Raw genomic sequence first — 25,151 nt, forward strand, 5'->3', positions numbered from 1 at the left:
CACCACCAGGGTGAGCTCTGTCATTAGGGACATGCACCACCAGGATGAGCTCTGTCATTAGGGACATGCACCACCAGGGTGAGCTCTGTCATCAGGGACGTGCACCACCAGGATGCCAAGGATAAAATCTGACATGTGTATGTTTACTACATTCTAATGGAGAGAAGAGAGTGTTATGCGTGGTTTTGTTGTGTCTCACAGCGAACTGTGCTTTGTAAAGGTAGATAGGGGTCCTTAGAGAGGTCATTAGGGTTTGTCTAGCAGCCCCCTAAATTATAATCTAAAATCTATTTTTTGTTACATTAACAATGTGCACTTTAGCCTTAATGTCTATTTCATAACATCCAGGACTGGCAGGACAAATTAATTATATAATTTCTGTGACACATACTGTAGATCCACACAAAATATTTATTTCAGTGAAGAGACTCTGATGAGTGGTAAGATCAATCATAAGAGCTACTCTCTCTGTCTCACAAAGCCTCCTCTATTTCAGCAAGAACCGAGCCCAGAGGGAAGAGCCCTGGAAGGAGGCTGAGCCCCTCTACTAGTTTTGAAGCCTTTGCACTTAAATGTTTAATGATCTGGATATTAATATTCTGTAATGAGGCATTCATTCTACTTCCTGAATCATTTCACCTATTTTAATTTGAATTATTGGCTAAACAAAAGCAAACTAAAGCATACAACTGGGTAATAACAAAACCCTCCAGCTCAAAAAAGTTTTGCGACAGACGGAACATAAATTAATTTTTATACTCATCAACAAACAATATGTTTAGGGTTCTACTTGGGCTCCATGCAGCTATCTGATCCAGGCTGCATCACATCTGGCCTTGTTTGGGAGTCCCATTGTAAATAAGAATTTGTTCTTAACTGACTTGCCTAGTTAGATAAAGGTTAAAAAAAATTGATGAAGCTAACATCCGGGCAGGCCTCTATACAGGTTGTCAATGGGCTGTGTGGAGGGCCATAGACCGACAGCAGCTCTCAGATGAGCAGCAGTACCGTACCTCACCAGCAGCAACAATACAGGTCCTACGTAGGGTTAACATCATCGTTAGAACCATCTTACGGTGTATCTTTAGTAGCCTAACAGTTTCCCAAAAACATTGTTTCTAAATGTGGACTTGAAAACCCTTTTCGTTAACCAACTGCCTCAGACCACTCGTAGAACAACTAAGTGTGTTGTTAGATGCTTTTCTCCATCACTTTATAGGGAAAGGGTGATCCCCAGGATCCCTAGTTAGTTGTACAACTGAATCCATTCAACTGAAATGTGTCTCCCAAATCTAACCCAACCCCTCTGAATCAGAGAGGTGTGGGGAGCTGCCTTAATCAACATCCACGTCATCGGCACCCAGGCAACTGCTTTGCTCAGGGGCAGAACGACAGACTTTTGCCTTGCCAGCTCAGGGATTCGATCCAACAACCTTTCGGTTATTGGCCCAATGCTCCTACCCGCCAGACCATCTTCCTTCCCTCTTTTTACACAGAAGCTATATCAGCAAAACACAGAATCAAGAGGTTTATCTGTCTCTCTGTGACTACCGATAACTTCAGAACGAAGTTGACTACAAATAGCCTACAAAGTTGCCAATGTCTTTGCAATTGTTACAAAAAAGTGAAGAATAAAACAATCCTTAAAATGAAAACGGAGATGACTGCATAAGATAGATCGTGTAAGTTATAGGGCTACATAGCCCTATATTTGGATCACATTGAAATATATTTTATGTTCATTCAATTGAATTCTATTTAGCTAATTCCCGGCTACTGTCTATCATTTTTGTTTCAATATATTTCATGATGTGTAGCATAACATGTACGCAATGATGTGCCAGTTCTCTGATTTAGTGCATTGTTATGGGGTGCGTACTAGAATAATCCACATCAATATTTGCAGCCATGCATAGGTGGCAATATCTCTCTAGGAGCTGATCTGTAGGCAGTATTGTTGAATAATTCTAATTCTATTTGAATGGAGAAAAATGATCAGAGAGCAGCACTGTTTTTCTTTCAATCCTATCCGTATTGACACATGGTGCAATGACACACTGCTTCTTTAGGAAACAATATTCGAAAGTTGGCTCGTAAATAACGAAGCATCTGGTACGATCATCGTAATGCTTAACTTACATCACAACTGGGAACCGGGACCCAGACCTGCTCAGGTGTCTTCAGAGCCCCTAACAGCATGGGCATGTGAATATGCATGACTGCTCTCTGGCCAACTGCTGAGAGCATGTTATCTCAGCCACTAGAGCCATTCTATGGAGAGGATTCTGAAGTGTTGAAGATGAATCATTTAGCATATTTTAAAATATTATGGTGGTAAGAAAAAAAAGAAGCTATTTGTACAATAACAGTTTGACTTTGCCTTTGGAAGAAAGATGTCGAGATTAATGAGAACAGAAATATGAATAAACAAAGTGAGTTTAAAAGCTAGGAATTTCCTGGGGACTGTAATGGGATAGCCTTTGAAGAGCAGATAATGAAACTTCATTCACATGACTATTCAAATCAAGTGCAAAAACAGGCAATAGAACGGAGACACACTCCCATTTCCTTCAGCTCCTATTGCATTGGTAGGAGGAACAGCTTTTGTTACTCAGACACAGGCTGTGTGTGCGTGTGTATGTGCGTGTGTGTGTGTGTGTCTTTAGAGGTGGCCATGTGTGTTGAAATGAGGATGTGTGTGTTTTCCCAGAGCCAGAGTAAGCTACTGCTCATGTTGTGTTCAGTTCATTTCCCTCTCAGTCTGGAATAACACAAAGAGAAGCCACATCCTGCGGTATCACAGGTCAGAGAGGACCACTCAACCCTCATCTAATGTCCTATCAACGTGAGGGTAGTTTACAGATAATGACAATAATGTGATGTTTTAGTTTTCCATTTTATTATGTTATTCCGAATCCCATATCATAGTTGTATACTGCAATTTATACTGTATGCGTACTCGACAAAAGTACATCATAACATTTGATATAACAGGGCAATATAATGAGCTGTTCTGATTGCAGTTTTATTAGAGCATCATTTGAATGGGATTTTAAAATGTATACAATGAGTCTTGTTTATTTGAATATTCAATCCAAATGTTTTTTGTCTTCTCCTCAGAGCTCCACATCAAGGGAGATACTTAACAACCTCCCATGACTTTTCCCTCGGCAGAATGATTGTGCCCAGCAGGCACGAATAAGCAAACAAATGAATATTCAAAACAAAGCCATCCCCCATCTCTATGCTTTGCACACAGGTGATAATACAGTCAGTCCGACCCAGCCATGCACAACAGAAGCTCCGTCAAAACATCTGACAGACCCTGCTTTAAATCCACTGTGAGATTTGAAAGGAAGAGAGAGCATCCAGGAGAGAGGGGGTGGGTGAAGTAGGCACTTGAAACACAACTCAACTGCTGGCTTCACGCTCCACTCAGGCTTGTTGTGGTGGATTGTGGGATGGCAGTCACTCGTAAATAATGCACAGGCGCAATGGCGGACAGGGTGAATGTGTCTGAACCAGCCCAGCCAATCTAGAGTTCCAGGAGAAGATGTAGACCAAATGGCTGTAGAGTAAAGCAATAAGACATGATGATGTGGGTGTTGCTGCAGTTATTGCATAGTGGTGCTGAGTGAGGTTGCCTGGCACTGCCTATCAGCATAGTTGTCACATTGGTGTTCTAGATTATTTGAAGATCCAGTGTCGTAAGTCTCCACTTGCTTCAGTGTTTCTAATAGTATGATTCTCCATGGTGGAGAATAGATGCATATAACTGATATGAGTTCTAAGGATATTTTCATATTTGGGCTCTCAGAGTACATCAGTGTAAGACAGTCAGTAAGCGGTTCAGAGGGTTTCTGAGACTGCTTTGAACTCCGGTATGGAGGAGATGCTGGATCCGTTAGCTTAACGGAGAGCAGGGTTTTTGCATTTAAGAGCATTTCAAAACTAACTATCTTCCCAGCAGCTGTCGTCTGCACTTACGTCTTTCCTCTCAGACATCCCGAGGGACACGTCAATCACACAGACAGAACGTAGCAGCAGCCAGAGTTCTGTTAGGGTTTCCATGGGCATCATCTGAAGAGATGAATGCCTGAGTCGAAAATGGTTTAAAGCTATCAGGCAATATTATGGAAGGACACGCTTTGTGTAACAAGCAGGAGCTTTGTTATTATCTCTCTCAAGGTAAATGGAGGGAAATGATACAAAAGAGGATTTAGGGATTTTCAGGTGTTTGTTATCAGTGAGGTAAGAAATGACCTAATTTTTTTGTTATGTGAACACAAGGTTTATGCTTTTTCCTGTATACAGTAGGCCTGCCTGGTCTCCGGTGATTTGGTTATGCAAGTTTCCCTCCTTGGCAACATCACAGGGATGAAGCACCAGGCAACGGTGTCAGAACCAATCAGCTCCGGTCTATGCTTTCCACAGAGGTGACAGATCATTATTATTTATCCAAATCGTACTAAGCGTCACAATTACATCATTAATTTGGTTAAAATGACCTTTTTATTTGAGTCATTGAGCAGAACGTTTTAACATTGGATGAATAGCTGATTAATCTTTCAACTGGACAAACAGGGGAAATGTGATTGCCACAATTGGAGTGAGTAACAGAGAAATGTTGGTATTGTTGACATAGCTTTGATGATTTCCTGCCACACGTTGAATGCTCCCGATGTTAAATTTTTAACACCAAGTTGAGTAAAAGCCTTCTAGGCCCTTCAAACGAGATACTATACCAGCTAGCTATGATCATTTTTAGGCCATTGATGTGACGAATAGGCTATACTGTGATAGAAAAAACAGTCATTATTCATGGACTTGTGTTGATGCACAAATGTCAACATTTATATGGTTGTAGCTTATCTGTCTAGCTATGCACACTATATATACACAAAAGATTTAGGACACCCCTTTAAATGAGTGGATTTGGCTATTTCAGCCTCACTGGTTGCTGACAGGTGTATAAAAGTGAGCACACAACCATGCAATCTCCATAGACAAACATTGGCAGCAGAATGGCCTTACTGAAGAGCTCAGTGACTTTCAATGAGGCACCAGATGCCACCTTTCCTACAAGTCAGTTCAACAAATGTCTGCCCTGCTAGAGCTGCCCCGGCCAACTGTAAGGGCTATTATTGTGAAGTGGAAACGTCTAGGAGCAACAACGGCTCAACCGCAAAGTGGTAAGCCACACAAGCTCACAGAAAAGGGCTGAAGTGCATAAAAATGGTCTGTCTCTGTTGCTACACTCACTGCCGAGTTCCAAACTGCCTCTGGAAGCAACGTCAGCACAAGAACTGTTTGTCGGGAGCATCATGGAATGGTTTTTCATGGCCGAGAAGTCGCACACAAGCCTAAGATCACCATGCACAATGCCAAGTGTCGGCTGGAGTGGTGTAAAGTTTGTCGCCGTTGGACTCTGGAGCAGTGGAAACATATTCTCTGGAGTGATGAATCACGCTTCACCTTCTGGCAGTCCGACAAACAAATCTGGGTTTGGCAGATGCCAGGAGAACGCTAGTGCCAACTGTAAAGTTTGGTGTAGGATGAATAATGGTCTGGGGCTGTTTTCCATGGTGCGTCGTCTTAGGCCCCTTAGTTCCAGAGAAGGGGAATCTTAATGCTACAGCACACAATGACATTCTAGACGATTCTGTGCTTCCAACTTTGTGGCAACAGTTTGGGGAAGGCCCTTTCCTGTTTCAGCATGACAATGCCCCCATGCACAAAGCGAGGTCCATGCAGAAATGGTTTGTCGAAATCGGTGTGGAAGAACTTGACTGGCATGCACAGAGCCCTGACCTCAACCCCATCAAACACCTTTGGGATGAATTGGAATGCCGACTGCGAGCCAGGCCTAATCGCCCAACATCAGTGCCCGTCCTCACTAATGCTCTTGTGGCTGAATGGAAGCAAGTCCCTGCAACAATGTTCCAACATCTAGTGAAAAGCCTCCCAGAAGAGTGGAGGCTGTAATGGCAGCAAAGGGGAGACCAACCATGTAGTGTATCCTCTCTCATTGACCTGAATATGAAATGGCATTTTGTGCTCTTTGAGTGCATCAACCATCAATCGCATGATTTTATCAACCTCTCTCCTGCTCTGCTCTCTGTGGGCTGTATTTGTGTTGTTGATGGATGGAACATGTGTAACCTTTGATGCTTTCTCCTGTGAAGAGGAGCCATGTGACATGTGTGTTCCATAGCTCAGACAGGACATTGATGTGTCAGATCAATCCGCAATGTACAGTATGTCCAAGAACCCATGACTCTCTCCTGGGAGGTCTGCCATGTCAGCCACATTTACAATCTCCTTTAAAGCCAGCCCATCCTCCATAGTGATAGCCGTTGCCACGGACGGAGAGAGCGAGGGAGGAGGTGTCAAGGCTGCTCCCTCCCCTGCTCACCTGAGCCTCTATCCTCTATCTGTGAAGCCATCAGAGCACTCCAAACAAAAGGAAAATGAATTTCCACTTTCCAATTCCACCAGTTAATGGGACTCACCCATGTGCTGCCAGACAGAGCGCTTCCCCCTCCCAATAGTGATAAGAGCTCCAATATCTGCTCAATGTTTTCCATTAGTTTTAAATGATAAACTCTGGGATACAGTAACAGTTATTTTCCATCCTGGCAATGCTTAATGCTTAAATCCGAATCTGTGGCGTGGTGGGGTGCAGTGACTTTGAGGTCGAACTAAATGCTCATTGTGCACATCTATGTCTGATGGAGATTTGAGGGTGAAACTAGGATGTAACCCCATTAGACGGGGCATAGAAATCTATTCATCCCCCTGAACTGGCGACTCCCTGTAACAAAACTAAATTGAACTGTCTTTGTCTGGGATGTAAAGTGGACCCAGCGGCAGATTGCTTTGTTTGTAAAGGACAGGAGGTAGACTTCTGTGTCCAGGAGTAAAAAGACCGTTTGAATTCCTTCATTTTTCATTTATTTAGAAAATTAATTCCGTCAAATGCTATAAAGAGATGAAGGTTCTTTTTGTACCCTGACATCTGTTATAATGGTGACTGAAGAAATATCAGACTGCGTGAGACTACAAGTAAACACGTTGTATGAGAACAAGATAGTAGTGCCAGTCATCGACTTTGTGAATTTACAGAAAATCGATGGATTGAGATTATTGATCGCATAACACGTCCACCCTGTTACCTATAGATAGACAGGCTAGAATAACACATCAACCCTGTTACCTATAGATAGACAGGCTAGAATAACACATCAACCCTGTTACCTATAGATAGACAGGCTAGAATAACACATCAACCCTGTTACCTATAGATAGACAGGCTAGAATAACACATCAACCCTGTTATCCATAGACAGACAGTCTAGAATAACACATCAACCCTGTTACCTATAGACAGACAGTCTAGAATAACACATCAACCCTGTTACCTATAGACAGACAGGCTAGAATAACACATCAACCCTGTTACCTATAGATAGACAGGCTAGAATAACACATCAACCCTGTTACCTATAGATAGACAGGCTAGAATAACACATCAACCCTGTTATCTATAGACAGACAGGCTAGAATAACACATCAACCCTGTTACCTATAGACAGACAGTCTAGAATAACACATCAACCCTGTTACCTATAGACAGACAGGCTAGAATAACACATCAACCCTGTTACCTATAGACAGACAGTCTAGAATAACACATCAACCCTGTTACCTATAGATAGACAGGCTAGAATAACACATCAACCCTGTTACCTATAGATAGACAGGCTAGAATAACACATCAACCCTGTTACCTATAGATAGACAGGCTAGAATAACACATCAACCCTGTTATCTATAGACAGACAGGCTAGAATAACACATCAACCCTGTTACCTATAGACAGACAGGCTAGAATAACACATCAACCCTGTTACCTATAGACAGACAGGCTAGAATAACACATCAACCCTGTTACCTATAGACAGACAGGCTAGAAAAGTTTCAACAATGTTTTTTTCTTTAAAAAAAATGTTTTATTTTTTTATTGAATATCCAAAACATATAATATAATATACTTGCACTGAAGCCACTCAACCATACCAGTCATCCAACAGACTCCCATTCAGAGCGACACACAGAAGCATCCAGGGTCAACACCCTGCTCAAGGGCACGTCGACAGATCTCCCACAAGGCCGAAAACGCGGCCCCGAACCCTCCAAGTTCCCCCCCACAGTTCCCCAAGAGCTGCCCCTCAACCATCCGAGATCCCTCCCACAGTCCTCCCCCAAGAAAAATAAATAAATAAATAATAATGTGTCCATTCCCAAGAACCCCTCCAATGCACCAACAACCAAGAAAAGAGAAAAAAGAAATCAACAATGCAAAAAAACAAGGGACATCAAGGACAACTAGAGGGCAGGGTCAACTCAAGGACAACATCAAGGACAACTAGAGGGCAGGGTCAACTCAAGGACAACATCAAGGACAACTAGAGGGCAGGGTCAACTCAAGGACAACATCAAGGACAACTAGAGGGCAGGGTCAACTCAAGGACAACATCAAGGACAACTAGAGGGCAGGGTCAACACAAGGACAACATCAAGGACAACTAGAGGGCAGGGTCAACACAAGGACAACATCAAGGACAACTAGAGGGCAGGGTCAACACAAGGACAACATCAAGGACAACTAGAGGGCAGGGTCAACACAAGGACAACATCAAGGACAACTAGAGGGCAGGGTCAACTCAAGGACAACATCAAGGACAACTAGAGGGCAGGGTCAACTCAAGGACAACATCAAGGACAACTAGAGGGCAGGGTCAACTCAAGGACAACATCAAGGACAACTAGAGGGCAGGGTCAAGTCAAGGACAACATCAAGGACAACTAGAGGGCAGGGTCAACTCAAGGACAACATCAAGGACAACTAGAGGGCAGGGTCAACTCAAGGACAACATCAAGGACAACTAGAGGGCAGGGTCAACACAAGGACAACATCAAGGACAACTAGAGGGCAGGGTCAACACAAGGACAACATCAAGGACAACTAGAGGGCAGGGTCAACACAAGGACAACATCAAGGACAACTAGAGGGCAGGGTCAACTCAAGGACAACATCAAGGACAACTAGAGGGCAGGGTCAACTCAAGGACAACATCAAGGACAACTAGAGGGCAGGGTCAACTCAAGGACAACATCAAGGACAACTAGAGGGCAGGGTCAACTCAAGGACAACATCAAGGACAACTAGAGGGCAGGGTCAACTCAAGGACAACATCAAGGACAACTAGAGGGCAGGGTCAACTCAAGGACAACATCAAGGACAACTAGAGGGCAGGGTCAACTCAAAGACAACAACAAGGACAACTAGAGGGCAGGGTCAACTCAAGGACAACATCAAGGACAACTAGAGGGCAGGGTCAACTCAAGGACAACATCAAGGACAACTAGAGGGCAGGGTCAACTCAAGGACAACATCAAGGACAACTAGAGGGCAGGGTCAACTCAAGGACAACATCAAGGACAACTAGAGGGCAGGGTCAACACAAGGACAACATCAAGGACAACTAGAGGGCAGGGTCAACTCAAGGACAACATCAACGACAACTAGAGGGCAGGGTCAACTCAAGGACAACATCAAGGACAACTAGAGGGCAGGGTCAACTCAAGGACAACAACAAGGACAACTAGAGGGCAGGGTCAACTCAAGGACAACAACAAGGACAACTAGAGGGCAGGGTTAACTCAAGGACAACAACAAGGACAACTAGAGGGCAGGGTCAACTCAAGGACAACAACAAGGACAACTAGAGGGCAGGGTCAACTCAAGGACAACATCAAGGACAACTAGAGGGCAGGGTCAACTCAAGGACAACAACAAGGACAACTAGAGGGCAGGGTCAACTCAAGGACAACAACAAGGACAACTAGAGGGCAGGGTCAACTCAAGGACAACATCAAGGACAACTCGTATGGAATAGCCTTCATTTCTCAGAACAAGAATGGACTGACGAGTTTCAGAAGAAAGGTCTTTGTTTCTGGCAATTTTGAGCCTGTAATCGAACCCACAAATGCTGATGCTCCAGATACTCAACTAGTCTATAGAAGGCCAGTTTTATTGCTTCTTTAATGAGGACAACAGTTTTCAGCTGTGCTAACATAATTGAAAAAGTGTTTTCTAATGATCAATTAGCCTTTTAAAATGATCAACTTGGATTAGCTAACACAACGTGCCATTGGAACACAGGAGTGATGGTTGCTGATAATGGGCCTCTGTACGCCTATGTAGATATTCCATAAAATAATCGGCCGTTTCCTGCTACAATAGTCATTTACAACGTTAACACTGTCTACACTGTAGTTATTTTAATGGACAAAAAATGTGCTTTTCTTTCAAAAACAAGGACATTTCTAAGTGTCCCCAAACTTTCTAACGGTAGTGTATATCTTTCAAGTATGCTGTGATGTTTAACGTACAATTTCAATCTATCTAATCAAATAGAATCCACAGATTGCGAGTTGAAGATAAATCCTTTTACAAAGACTATTAGTATATTAGTAATTGACTGACCCGGTCTCTCCAGGTCTCCTATCAGTATTATTTCTAGGGTCAGTTGAAGATCAATGTTATGCATTTTCAGCCACTTCTTCTCCTTGTTGTACACAACAAGCTTCCATTCCCTGTCACAAGGGGATTCATGACTGATTTAAAAGGAAATCATCAACCCTGTTATGGTCAATCATGTTACTTTATTTGGCACTTAATGGGCAATTTACTATAGTCATTTTCTTTTAACGTCTTGAGATGGGAAACTTGTTTTTTTAAATTAAGTTGGACATGACAGAATGTTAAGTGAGATAAAATTAAGTGAAATCAAACTTTTATTTTGACCAAGTTACACTTCTCAAAAGGCACTGAATTGGTGGAACGACCCAGCTGTTACTGTGAAAGATCTGAGTGACTCCCACATCCAACACACACAGAGAGATACACTCATTTAGTGTGATGTTGTATAGATGACCATTATATTCCAATCCATTCACACGTGATCAACTCTGTTTCTAATTAGATGCTATAAGAACATTACTCCTGCTTGGGTAAAAATCTGTTGGAGCTCAGTCCTGCATTCATGAACTTAAATACAGTATATCTGGGCAAAGTTTTTTGGAGACGTTAGGAAGGCCTGGAGTACAATTTATCTCAGCACAGATTTGTCAGGTATCTGGTGTAACGGTAGTTTGCTCTTTCATCCCCAACCTGAAATGACTGAGGAACAAAAGAATCACATGCGCAAAGATTCACTATATTGGATCTGTATCACACTGTAGTTAATATGAGACGCATTGAAAAATGTACTTCAGATGAAGAGTTCAACATTCAAAGCTCACAAATCTGGCTTTAATGTATTATACTGTGCGTTATGATGAGATAGATCGAGCTACATTCATCATGTCCGTCACTCTCATGACATGTACGTATTAGATCCATACCCACCCACTTACTATTCCTAGTCATCCAGTTTGTTGAATTTGTGAGCATAATGTGGGATGGCCGGCGGACATCTTGCAGGCTGTGAAACGGGGACGGGCTGTCAGACTGTAACACACAGTAAATGGAAACAAAATGCTCTGCTGCCCTCGCTCCTCATTGAGTGGGAACTCAAAGGTCTTCATACATTTTTACTGTCATGAACAAAGCAGAGTTTTTAAACTGAAAGTTATAGTCTTTCATTTCTGTGTCATTTTCAGCAAAGGCCGTGGATTACCAAGATGCCTGGCAACAGAGGCTTTGCGATCAGATTGAATTAGAAGTTAGTAGGCATGTCAAGAAGGATAATTCGCCAAGTGGAAACGATACCTCAACAGGAGGTCTACTCTCTTTTTGGCAAAGCTTTTTTTGTGTTTGAATATAATTTTGTACATGATATTATTGTCTTCTGTACAGCAAGTGAATAGATATAACTTTTACGACAGAGACGGGCAGTTGGTTGATGTCCACTCCAAAGGTTAGTGTCAGTTTGAGTATGTCGCTCCCAGAGAGCTTGGAAAGGTGCCCTTTCAACTGCTAGGTTGTTATGTTGAGATGACTATAGATTTTGATGTCTAATATTTAGGTGCATCAAAACTAGCCTGTAGCTTATTGCAGGGCATACTGTATTTCAAAGGTATTATAGCTGGTCATATCAAATCTAATCTGGCCTTGGTCTGTTTCTGCTCTAGACAGTCAGTGTCATGGTCTTCACTGGTAGCTTCATTATGTGTACAAAACAATGTCGCGTTTATTCCCCTTGAAGTATCATAAGGTATGGAAACTAACCAGAGGAGGCTGGTTGGAGGTATAGGACTCATTGTAATGGCTGGGATGGAATTAATGGAACAGAGTCGTGTGGTTTCCATATGTTTGATGTGTTTGATACCGTTCCATTTATTCCATTCTAGCCATTACAATGAGCCGTCCTTCTATAGCTCCTCCCACCAGCCTCCTCTGAAAGGAACATACTAGTGAGTGTTACTTGATCCCATTTAATGCATAGGATTGGCTAGATAAACATCTTCGTGCCACTTTGTTCCACCTTTTCCCTGTGTGTTTTGCAATCGTGCTGTAGAAATACCAACCAACAGTTCTCGTTCACCACTCAGTCCAATAGTTCTGAGGGTCCAGAACTCAGTAATCAATTGACATCTAACCTGCCAGGTCAGTGTTCTCTGCCTTGGCAGCTCCATGACAGGCTGTCAGTAAAGATTGGAAAGGCTGCCCTCTAGTTTGGCAAGCAATCACACGTTAAACACCCGTCATTTGCCCCTCTCATAAGTCATGGAAAATGATCAAGCTCCTGGCTACCGAGACATGACGTTTTTGCTTCTGGTGTAGCTGTTATCTGCTGAATTGTTTTTATGTTTACCATTTAGTTTGATCATTTAGGTGGATTTAGCACAATTTAGATTGTTCCCCCCCCCCCCTACTATGTGTGCATTGTATGTTCAAATTGAGCATGATATAAAACGTTAAATCAAACTGCTCCATGTTGCTCTACCAGAATGTTCTGAATGTTCCACTTCGAAACGGAAAACGCCCGTATGCGGGTGTTAGTGAACGTCTGCCACTAAATGCAGAAGTGCCTAATCTAACCTAAGAGCTGCACTGCCTGACAGTGTGGCACTCCCCAGATGAGTCTACCCAGTATAGTTCATCTGGACTGAGAGAGATGGAAATGAGTACAGGCTACTTTGAAAGCCAGCGACGATAGTTATCACCATTAAATGCAATGTAACACGGTATCATAAATGATGTGATACATGTTTCACCATAAATGTTCATTTGAGACTATAGCATCATATAACTATCGATTTGAGAAAAACAGATCTTACTGTGGCTATGCTCATCTGGCTAGGAACATGGCAATAGGATACTTTCGCCATGGTACATGAGACTGTACCTTTCCTCGATATTTTGTGTAAATCTTACGTCGTACTGCATTGACGTTAATAGGAGATTTCTGAATCACTTGAGTTGCCCGTGCAGCACAGGAGACTGCTGAGGGGAGGACGGCTCATAATAATGGCCGGAACAGATCAAATGGAATGGCATCAAACACCATGAAACCATTTGTTTGATGTATTTGATACAATTCCACTGATTCCACTCCAGCCATTACCACTAGCCCGTCCTCCCCAATTAAGGTGCCACCAGCCTCCTGTGCTGTGCAGATCTCTAGTCAGATTTGGCCCTATGTGATTTGAGTTGCTGTGTGTTTAGTTCAGCAGGTACTGTAAATGCTCTCTACATAATGCCTTTCCATTCAAAGGTCATTCATATGATTCAATGCCCACTGCAGGATAGACAGGATAGACATTCAGTATTGCATAAACAATCCTAAAAATGTAGGGTATAATTTGACACTCTTGACTCAACTTGACTGCTACTGTGTTGGTCTGCTCAGATCAAACCGAATCGGATCGCTATTGTTTGTATGTGCTGATCTCGCAAACCCTGAGGTATGGATGACCACATGTTAGGGTTTTGCAGATAAGTGCACTGAAACGGCGTTGAGCTTTATGTTCGTAAAGAAGACTCAGCAGTATACATTACAGTATGTATCTCTGTTGTGTTGTCAACAGTCACCGCTGCTCTCTGAACGGTGAAGATCTCAACAGACAGTGGATGAAGCCTGATCCTGTTCTGAGCCCTACTATATACCATGCCAAGGGCTTCCTCTACTACCTCAACAGCATCGGCAAGACACCCCTGGTCAGACATGTCACTCAACAGCTCCACACTTCACTTCACAAGCATTTGTACAGTCTTTTGGGTTCCAAAAGGGTACTTCGACTGTCCCCATAGGATAACTCTTTTGGGTTCCATGTAGAACCTTCTGTGGAAAGGGTTTACAAAACCCAAAACCTGGAACCAAGAAGGGTTCTCCTTTGGGGACAGCTGAAAAAAACTTTTAGGTTCTAGATAACACTTTTTTTCTAAGAGTGTAGAACAAATAGATAGCTCTCTTTCACTCTCTCACTTTCTCTCTCTTTCTCTCTTACCCCACCCTCTCACAGAAATACTCAGACAGCACATGAATTGGTTTCTCAGCCCTTCTTACCACAAACTTGATTGAACTGTTTTAGAACTGTTTAACCTCAGTTACAGGTAACTCATTTATATTATGACAATCTGGCAGGTTTATTTCTGTAACTGAAAATGCATTGCACGTGTCTTTAACCTTGAAATGCCAAATATAAGTTAATTATGTCAAATCAATGTTCATAGTGAAACAAAGTTTTTTTTTAAATGACTTTTCCTGCCTCAGTGTAAACGTAAAGAATCAGAAACCTTCTCACCTATGGGTTTGATAATTTTTTACTGTGTTGGGAAATGAACAAGTCAATTGTGTGGCAGCAGTATAATTAAATAATTAACTCGATTTGTAAATCAATTGAACCGTTATTTACAGTTTATTATTACCGTAATCACCCAGTGTACCTGCAAATAATTATGAGCGTGAAACTGTATTATTATCACTAAACAAAACAAGTGCCTAATGCAATTTATTGATAGTGATTGACTTCTCTTTGTTGTAAATGTTGCTCACCAAAGTGTATTCTACGTGAATTGATGCGGTTAATGCCCACTTTGACTAGACAGTCGACTGCATTTGTACTAAAGCCCCTGTGTTATTACCTCACACAATGGCCCTTAAAACCTTGTCATTTATGTGATCCCCGTTAGATTAATGAGGTTCAACGACGCCCAAAACCTCGTGTTCCTTCAGGGCCGTCATCACAGCTGTGTCATGTTGCCTCCACAGGTGTTCTGTGATTACCATGGTCACTCGCGGAAGAAGAATGTGTTCCTGTACGGCTGTAGTGTGAAGGAGACTGTGTGGCAGTCAGGTTCTGCTGTCAATACTGCCACTCTGAAGGAGGACCCAGGATACAGGGTAGCTATTACTGGATATTTGAAGTAAAATTACTTTAACGCTTGGTCATCATTACCTAGCTACGGTATCAAGCTTTGTTTTGGGGGAAGACAATGTGTCTTGGGAATGTTGTCATGTAGTTAAAAACGATGAATGTATATATTCTAAATCCTTTATCAATCATTTATTAGAGCTTCAATGAATCATGACGGTAATCAACCTTTCTTTATCTACGTTACTTGGGCTAAACAGTGTAAAGAATACCCACCCCTGCATCTGTATTAAAGCCCATTTCTTCTCGCTCTGTCTTTGTCTCCAGACCATCCCTAAGACTCTGGACCGGATAGCCCCAGCCTTCTCCTTCAACAGCTGCAACTACCTTGTGGAGAAGTCCCGAGAGGCCACAGCCCGGGTGGTAGTCTGGAGGGAGATGGGTGTGCTCCGGAGCTACACCATGGAGAGCACCTACAATGGCTGTGACCAGGGCGTCTTTAAGGTTGGCACACAGAGACCGCTGTTATAAGCCCTGGCTTAGTGTATATGTTTGTAGAAGTCAACGTCACTCTTTGCGATGTGCTTCATGAGTCTGTGTTGGGGCCAGTTCATTGATACGTTGGTGCAGTAGGACTATTTCGTCAGCTGTGGAAGATAATTGGTTTAAGTGCCTTGTCCTAAATAGACAGAGAAGGATAGCTCTTCAGAATGCACCGATGCATTGGCTTCCTCTGGGATTGTAGTGGTATACAATCAGTGTTCCCTCCCTGAGGCACAAACACTCACACCTCCTTTGAGAAATAACAGTAGAGTAGAAATATTATGTTTGAATAAGCACAGTGGATATCAACAGAAGACTCATACTAGTGTATCTTCTCATGCTGCATCTCTTGAGAAGAAATGGTTCATATATTATGAAGAGGGGGAGAAAGGAACACCTCCCAAAAGCAATATGGGTAATTAGGCTTGCACTCCTAAAGTAGTCTTAAAAAGTTGGCCTGTAAACTAGACCCACTTTTACAGTAGTTTTCTTTGACCTATAAATAATTTGTCTTTATATGAGCAGCGGAACTTTTCACTCTCCTCGTGCTATGATTTTGAACAGTAGTTCTCCTATAAAGACAATAAGAAATAAAAATGTCTTAGTAAAGGTTATTCGGTCCATGGAAGAAAATATGTAGCTACAGTTGTGCCAATGTTTCTCCCATGACAAATATTCCACTAACCTTAGCTGTACTGTAGTTTCTTGGGAGGGAAGTGTTGGCATAACAGTATAGGTTTTGCAATCCTCATGTGTCCATGGATCCCTCCATTTGACCTTACCCCAAACATCCCCTACCTATCTCTTCCCCCCCTTTCAACTTCCCCCATGTAATGATCTCATTGGAGGAGAAGCCTCCCCCTCTCTCTGTCTCCTCATTATAGCCTGCAGAAGGTAATAATCATTTATTGCACTGCTGATTGGTTCACATGGGGTTTTTTGTAATCATGTTTTAAAAGCTACTAGGCAATGTCTCCCTGGTGATTTCACAAATTTTGCCTGCATTTTCGATGATGCAGAATTATTTTTGATTGTTATTATTTAACCTTTATTTATCTTATATACAATATATATATATATATATATACTGAACAAAAATATAAATACAGCATGCAACAATTTCAACATTTTTACTGAGTTAAAGTTCATATAAGGAAATCAGTCAATTGAAATAAATAAATTAGGCCCTAATCTATGGATTTCACGTGATTGGGCAGGGGCCAGCCATGGGTAGGCCTTGGAGGGAGCCAAGCACATCCACTGGGGAGCCAGGCCCAGCCAATCAGAATGAGTTTTTCCCCGCAAAAGGGCTTTATTACAGACATAAATAGTTCTCAGTTTCATCAGCTGTCCTGGTGACTGGTCTCAGACGATCCCACATGTGAAGAAGCCGGATGTGGAGGTCCTGGGCTGGCGTGGTTACACGTGATCTGCGGTTGTGAGGCCGGTTGGACATACTGCCAAATTCTCAAAAAAGTTGTTGGAGGTGGCTTATGGTAGAGAAATGAACATTAAATTATCTGGCAACAGCTCTGGTGGACATTCCTGCAGTCAGCAAGCCAATTGCACACTCACTCAAAACTTGAGACATCTGTGGCTTTGTGTTGTGTGAGGTTTTGGTGCGCTTTTGGTACGTATCTCAAATGTCTGGGATTTTTATTTCAGCTCATGAAACATGAACACCTTACATGCTGCATTTATATTTTTGTTCAGTATATATATGCTTCTTTCACATAAACATAAAAGTAAGCCACATCATCTTCCTTTATTCACCCTTTTCAATCCATCTTTAAACAGTGTTCGACTACGAGTAAGTACTGAAGATTCACTTATGATCATCAGTGTGGGCAAACAACCTTGGTGAACAAATTACACATAATGTTCAGACCATCAGAAATAAGAGACATTAAATTGGGCCGCAGAGGCAGCCAGTGGATAGGTGGGCACATTGCCAGACTACCTTCCCCTCTTTAGATGAGTGCCATGGGTCCGTTTATGCCCACAGTTAATCTTGACCTTGGTGGTAATATCTTATTGTATGGTATATTTATGCTGTAACTTTCTATAGCATAGATTTTTCAGAATGAGATAAAGAGTGTTCCTGAGCATGAAGAAATAAAGTTGAGTAAATGAAAGATCACTTTCATATGTATATCAGGAGGATTTAGGTGTTGATTACATGTTCAAGTCCTCTATTTTAACCCCCATGTAAGGGTTTTCCTGTGGTGAAGGAGAAGCGGACCAAAATGCAGCGTGGTGGTTATTCATGTTCTTCAATAAAGGAACTAGACATGAAATAACTAACAAAACAATAAATGTGCGAAAACCTAAACAGTCCTATCTGGTGCAAACACAGAGACAGGAACAATCACCCACAAACACACAGTGAAACCCAGGCTACCTAAGTATGATTCTCAATCAGAGACAACTAATGACACCTGCCTCTGATTGAGAACCATACTAGGCCGTAACATACCCAAAACCTAGAAAAACAAACATAGACTGCCCACCCAGCTCACGCCCTGACCATACTAAATAAATACAAAACAAAGGAAATAAAGGTCAGAACGTGACACCCCACCAAATAAATCTACTGTTAAACTGCCTTCATGGTTTCATGTAATTCCTGATTTAAATGAGATTAGAAGATCCATAAGTGATGGAACTGTCTCTGTAGAATAGAGCAAGCACATTTTGACAGCAATACATGCTGACCAATGGAATTCGAACAAATCGGCGGTCCCCATTGGAGACCCTTCGAAAAACAAATTTTTGGTTCCAGGTAGAACCTTTTTTGCCTCCATGTAGAACCCTCAGTGTAAGCTATAAAGAGTTCTACCTGGAATCAAAAAGGATGCTCCTATTGGGACACCCAAAGAACCCTTTTAAAACCTTTGTTTCTAAGTGTGTAGCTATGCTACCAACTTATACGAACGGGAGTTAGCATTTAGCAGGCAAGAAACCCGAAAAGGACAACTTCTAAATATTATGCAGCGAAAAACAGCCAAATACAGTATATCAAAATCTGATTTTCGTAACCACATTGTGACCAGTTAGACCACATACAGTATATGACGGATTCAATGAATATCCATTTTCTTCCACACAATTTTTTTTCATGGCCGCCAATGGCGTCCTTGTTCTTTCCCCCGAGGTCTGCGTTCCATTGCCCTCTTTACCGCATGTACAGTTGAGTCATTAAAACTTGTTTTTCAACCACTCCACAAATTTCTTGTTAACAAACTATAGTTTTGGCTAGTCGGTTAGGACATCTACTTTGTGCACGACACAAGTCAGTTTTCTAACAATTGTTTACAGACAGATTATTTCACTTATAATTCATTGTATCACAATTCCAGTGGGTCAGAAGTTTACATACACTAAGTTAACTGTGTCTTTAAACAGCTTGGAAAATTCCAGTAAATGTCTTGGCTTTAGAAGCTTCTGATAGGCTAATTGACATAATTTGATAATTGGAGGTTGAGGTGTACCTGTAGATTTATTTCAAGGCCTACCTTCAAACTTCAAACTTTGCTTGACATCATGGGAAAATCAAAAGAAACCAGCCAAGACCTCGTAAAAAAATGGTAGACCTGGTTGTATGGTAGACCTGGGGACCCTCTCTGCAGGCCCTGGACTGGGGACCTTCATTGCAGGAGGACTGGACTGGAGACCGTCGCTGGAGGCTCCGGACTGGGGACCGTTGCTGGAGGCTCCGGACTGGGGACCGTCGCTGGAGGCTCCGGACTGTAGACTGTCGCTGGAGGCTCCGGACAGCGGATCGACGCTGGAGGCTTCGTGCCAACTATCCTCACTGCAGGCTCCGGGCCATGGATCCTCACTGTAGGCTTTGTGCCATGGATCATCACTGGAGGCTTCGTGCCATGGCTCATCACTGCAGGCTTCGTGCCATGGATCTTCACTGGAGGCTTCGTGCCATGGGTCATAACTGGAGGCTTTGTGCCATGGATCATCACTGGAGGCCTCCTACGTGGAGCCGGAACAGGTCTCACCGGACTGAGGAGACTTACTGGAAGCCTGGTGCGTGGAATCGGAACAGGTCTCACCGGACTGGGGAGATGCACTGGATCCTGGTGCATGGAGCAGGCACCGGATACACTGGGCCGTGGAGGCGCACTGGAGGTCTCAAGTGTACAGCTGGCACAACCCGTCCTGGCTGGATGGTTACTTTCCCCCAGCAAATGCGGGGCGCTAGCACAGGACGCACAGGGCTGTGCAGACGCACCGGAGACACAGTGCGCAGAGCCGGCGCAGGATATCCTAGGCCGAAGAGACGCACTGGAGGCCAGGAGCGCTGAGCCGGCACCATTCGTCCTGGCTGGAGGCCCACTTTAGCCCGTCCAATGCGGGGAGATGGAATATAGGGCACCGGACTGTGACTGTGCACTGGAGACATGGTGCGCATCACCGCATAGCACGGCGCCCGACCGGTCACACGCTCCCCACGGTAAGCACGGGGAGTTGGCTCAAGTCTAAACCCTGACTCCGCCAATCTCCCTTTGTTCCCCCCCAAAAAAATTGAGAGCTGCCTCTCGGGCTTCCGTGCCGTGACCCCTTGTATAGTTGCCGTTCCTCTAATTCCCCGTATCCTCGCCGTTCCCCTCTAGCTGCTTCTATCTCCTCCCTTGGACGGTGATACTCTCCAACCTGCGCCCAGGGACCCTTTCCTTCCAGTATCTCCTCCCATGTCCACTCCTCCAGAAAACGCTGCTGGATCTTTTTGTGGTGGGATCTTCTGTAACGTGCGTTGTTTGAATGAGACCAAGGCGCAGCGTAATTTGTGGTCATCATATTTATTAAATGAGAACCAGCAGCAAAATAACAAAGTGAAACCAAAACGAACCTACAGTTCTGTAGGCTACAAGAACTGTACAAAAACAAGATCCCACAACATAGATGGGACAAAGGCTACCTAAGTATGATTCCCAATAAGAGACAACGATAGACAGCTGCCTCTGATTGGGAACCACACTCTGCCAATCACAAAGAAATACAAAACATAGAATGCCCACCCAGCCTCACACCCTGACCTCACCAAATAGAGAAATAAAACGTCTCTCTAAGCTCAGGGCGTGACACCTAGAGATAAATGTACTTTGGTGTGAAAAGCACAAATCAATCCCAGAACAACAGCAAAGGACCTTGTGAAGATGCTGGAGGAAACAGGTACAAAAGTATCTATATCCACAGTAAAACAAGTCCTATATTGACATAACCTGAAAGGCCGCTCAGCAAGGAAGAAGCCACTGCTCCAAAACCACCATAAAAAAGCCAGACTACGGTTTGCAACTGCACATGAGGACAAAGATCGTACTTTTTGGAGAAATGTCCTCTGGTCTGATGAAACAAAAATGGCCGTTAATGACCATCATTATGTTTGGAGGAAAAAGAGGGAGGCTTGCAAGTTGAAGAACACCATCCCAACCGTGAAGCACGGGGGTGACAGCATCATGTTGTGGTGGTGCTTTGCTGCAATAGGGACTGGTGCACTTCACAAAATAGATGGCATCATGAGGGTGGACAATTATGTGGATATATTGAAGAAACATCTCAAGACATCAGTCAGGAAGTTAAAGCTTCCAAATGGACAACGACCCCAAGCATACTTCCAAAGTCGTGACAAAATGGCCCAAGGACAACAAAGTCAAGGTATTGGAGTGGCCATCACAAAGCCCTGACCTCAATCCTATAGAACATTTGTGGGCAGAACTGAAAAAGCGTGTGCGAAAAAGGAGGCCTACAAGCCTGACTCAGTTACACCAGCTCTGTCAGGAGGAATGGGCCAAAATTCCCCCAACTTATTGTGGGAAGCTTGTGGAAGGCTACCCGAAATGTTTGACCCATGTTAAACAATTTATATGCAATGCTATCAAATATGAATTTAGTATATGTAAACTTCTGACCCACTGGGAATGTGATGAAAGAAATTAAAGCTGAAATAAATAATTCTCTCTACTATTATTCTGACATTTCACATTCTTAAAATAAAATGGTGATCCTAACTGACCTAAGACAGGGAATTTTTTACTGGGATTAAATGTCAGGAATTGTGAAAAACTGAGTTTAAATGTATTTGGCTAAGGTGTATGTAAACCTCCGACTTCAACTGTATGAGAGTCATTTGAAACCATTCTCTCTATGCTCTCTCTATAGCACAGCCAATGACTTAGAAGACTGAGTCCAGCTGGCTAGAATAACACTCACTAAGTGTTGCTGTGTTGGTTATCAGATCAGAAGCTGAATGTGGGTGATATGGACTAATGGATGAGAAAATCTGACTTTTCATTAGGATGGCCCAGTGAGCAGGTGGTGGGCCATATGTTTGCTACATGCACTTTAGGGTTGGGAAAAAGCCTGAATGTTTCTTGATTAAAAAGTCTGTACTAATATCGTCAGGCCGTGTCAGAAGTCTGGCAGACCATCAGACTCTCTCTCTCTCTCTCTCTCTCTCTCTCTCTCTCTCTCTCTCTCTCTCTCTCTCTCGCTCTCACGCTCTCTCGCTCTCTCTCTCTCTCTCTCTCTCTCTCGCTCTCTCTATATATATATATATATATATATATATATATATATATATATATATATCTCCCTCTCTCTGCTGCTCTTTATGTGCTGCTTGAGCAGTCACTGATGAAATGACCTCAGTTCACTGTTAATTCATGCCAATTAGTGGCTTGTGTGAGACGTGGGATTGGCTGTGGGATTCGTCAGGGACTAGAAGCTTAATTATCCTCTCAGACAGTCACTGAATCAGAGACTGGGTCATTGATGGGAGCAGCTCACCACTGAGTTAGCAATACGCTGGGTTTGGTATGCAGGCTTGGTGAACTAAGTGGTTTTATTCTACATGTAGGAGAATATTTTTAAACAGTGACCAAAAATATTCTGTACTTCATTCACATATGGATTTGTATAATTTTTGGTATCCTGAATTTCCTTTGTCTTGAATTTTTATTTTCAGAACTGTATGGGCAATTCAAGGGGATTCCTTGGACTGAACTCCTATCAGTTTAATCTATTATCTTTGTTTTTCATAATAATAGCCTGTCAAAATATGAATAGATTAATGTGCTTATTGCTGCAAGTACAAACTGTTGAATATGAGGTTTTCAGATCAGCCACAACATAAAAACTGCTTATGTGAATTGGGACAAATGCATATTGAAAGCCAGATTGACTTTTCCCTTCCCATCTTTCCATTCCCCACCATGACACCGGGTTTCTATTGCTTGATGCCGTAAGACTGTCTACGCTAAAAGAAGGGAAATCTTCAAAGGAATCTAATTTGCATCACAAAGATTCTACCTCTAATCACCTTAGCTTTGCATTTCCAGCTAGAGGGGAAGAACGTCTGCTGAGTTATCATTTCTTTACGCCTAAACGAATCAAGTCTTATTTTTCTTAAGGACACAATTAAGACAAACGAGTGCCAAGATAAATGAGCACAAAATACTTTGATTAGGTTTCTGGAGTTTCTCGCTTCCTCACAAACTATCAGTTGTCTTCCTCTTTTATGGTCCTTCCTTCTAAATACGCTTCCAAAATAAAGAAGAGGAGAAGCAGATGACTTCATTTATAGGGCTTCAAAAGGCTTTTATTTTGAAATTTAAAAGTTTGTTTTTTTGGCACCTTTACATTATCTGACAATCACAGGGTGCTCTACTAAAGCCGAGTTTAATAACTACAGATGTCATACTTCCCCAGAATAAGCTTTCCTAGTGGGACCACATACATATAGAGGACAAGAGAGCCAGCACATCAACTTCAAACCCCAGGGCAGTGACCTCAGAATATATTTTCTGAAGGTCAGTCTTTCGCTGAGGAAGGCAGAACCCATCCAATATTCATCAGGGTCTAATATCAAATGAAAGAGTCATGACGAGAGAGCCTTTTAAAAGATGCACCAAATGCCAAATCCCAGGCAAGCATCCTCCTGCACTACATCCGTGTTGCAGGGAGTGTGTGTGTGTGTGTGTGTGTGTGTGTGTGTGTGTGTGTGTGTGTGTGTGTGTGTGTGTGTGTGTGTGTGTGTGTGTGTGTGTGTGCGTGCGTGTGCATGCATGTGTGTGTTACGCTTTGGTGGACTCACCTTACCACACTCCCGGCCAACCTGTGTTCTATTGTGTTCTGTTTGAGGACTGACTGAGGTGCGTGAACCTGTTAACAAGACCATTAGGGAGTTGTTGTTTCCAATGAGTGGCCACCGCAGTGGGAAGGCACAATCTGTACAGGATATAGACAGTGATTTCTACAGGGAGGTTAAAGGACACGCTAACCAACATCAGGAGACAACTGTTTCCCAACCCTGGTCCTGAAATGTCCACCCACACCAAAGTGGGTGCACATTTTTGTTTTTGCTTTAGAACTCCACACCTGATTCAAATCATCAAAGCCTGATGATGAGTTGATCATTTGAGTCGGCTGTGTAGTGCTAGGGCAAAAACAAAGGCCCCCAGGACCAGGATTGAGAACCACTGGACTAGATACACAGACTAACTCCCCAAACAAGGGACCAAGAGGCTCCAGACTCTCTGCTTGCTTTGTATCGTGTATTGCAGGGAAATATTTGTGTGTGTTGTGTTTAGACTCCCTTTTTTAATTTCCTGGGGCTTGAAAGGAGATATGATTTACAAGTGGCTAAAGAGAGGAGGCTAATGATAATCTGAAGGAAATATCCTCCGTTACCGTATATCTCCTAAAGGAATGTTCACAGAAATGTAAATCGAGTGGGCGGTACAATACAGGCTACACAGAGTATGTTGGGAAATCTGTGGTAGAGGTTTGAAACCATGGTGTCTCTATGGGCCGGAGAAGTCATGTTGACATGATGGAGATCTGTATGCATGGCTAGGAGTTCATTAAGAGATTCATCAAAGCCACAAGATCTTTTTAAGCGTTTCTCCGTAACGTCCGCTTGAAACCCACACATCTAATTATGGACATATGCTATACAAATCAGCCATCCCAACATGGGACAAGGACACATGGCTCTCTCCTCAAACAGCAAATGAGGTCCCTCTGTTCCCATGGTTGGAGTTAACTCACATGAAAAACACATTCAATTCAAGCACTGTTTCAAATGCTAAATTATTATTGCCATTTGTCTGATCTTTGGCATAGATTTATTTAGAAAGTCAAACATTAAAGTCTAGCAGTATTTTGCTGTTATTATTTTATTTAGCAACGGGGTGTGTCAGAAGGTT

General features: G+C 42.8%; 1 protein-coding gene across 1 annotated transcript in view; it reads left to right on the forward strand.

The window, feature by feature from the left end:
* Positions 1 to 25,151, forward strand: part of agbl1 (AGBL carboxypeptidase 1) — a 150,901-nt gene that overhangs the window by 86,564 nt on the left and 39,186 nt on the right. The window contains exons 20-22 of the mRNA XM_020456014.2: positions 14,101 to 14,230; positions 15,285 to 15,416; positions 15,715 to 15,891. Coding sequence (XP_020311603.1) covers positions 14,101 to 14,230; positions 15,285 to 15,416; positions 15,715 to 15,891 — 439 coding nt within the window. The remainder of the gene's footprint in view (positions 1 to 14,100; positions 14,231 to 15,284; positions 15,417 to 15,714; positions 15,892 to 25,151) is intronic.

The sequence above is a fragment of the Oncorhynchus kisutch genome, linkage group LG22 (assembly GCF_002021735.2).
Source record: "Oncorhynchus kisutch isolate 150728-3 linkage group LG22, Okis_V2, whole genome shotgun sequence".
NCBI classification, from domain to species: Eukaryota; Metazoa; Chordata; class Actinopteri; order Salmoniformes; family Salmonidae; genus Oncorhynchus; species Oncorhynchus kisutch.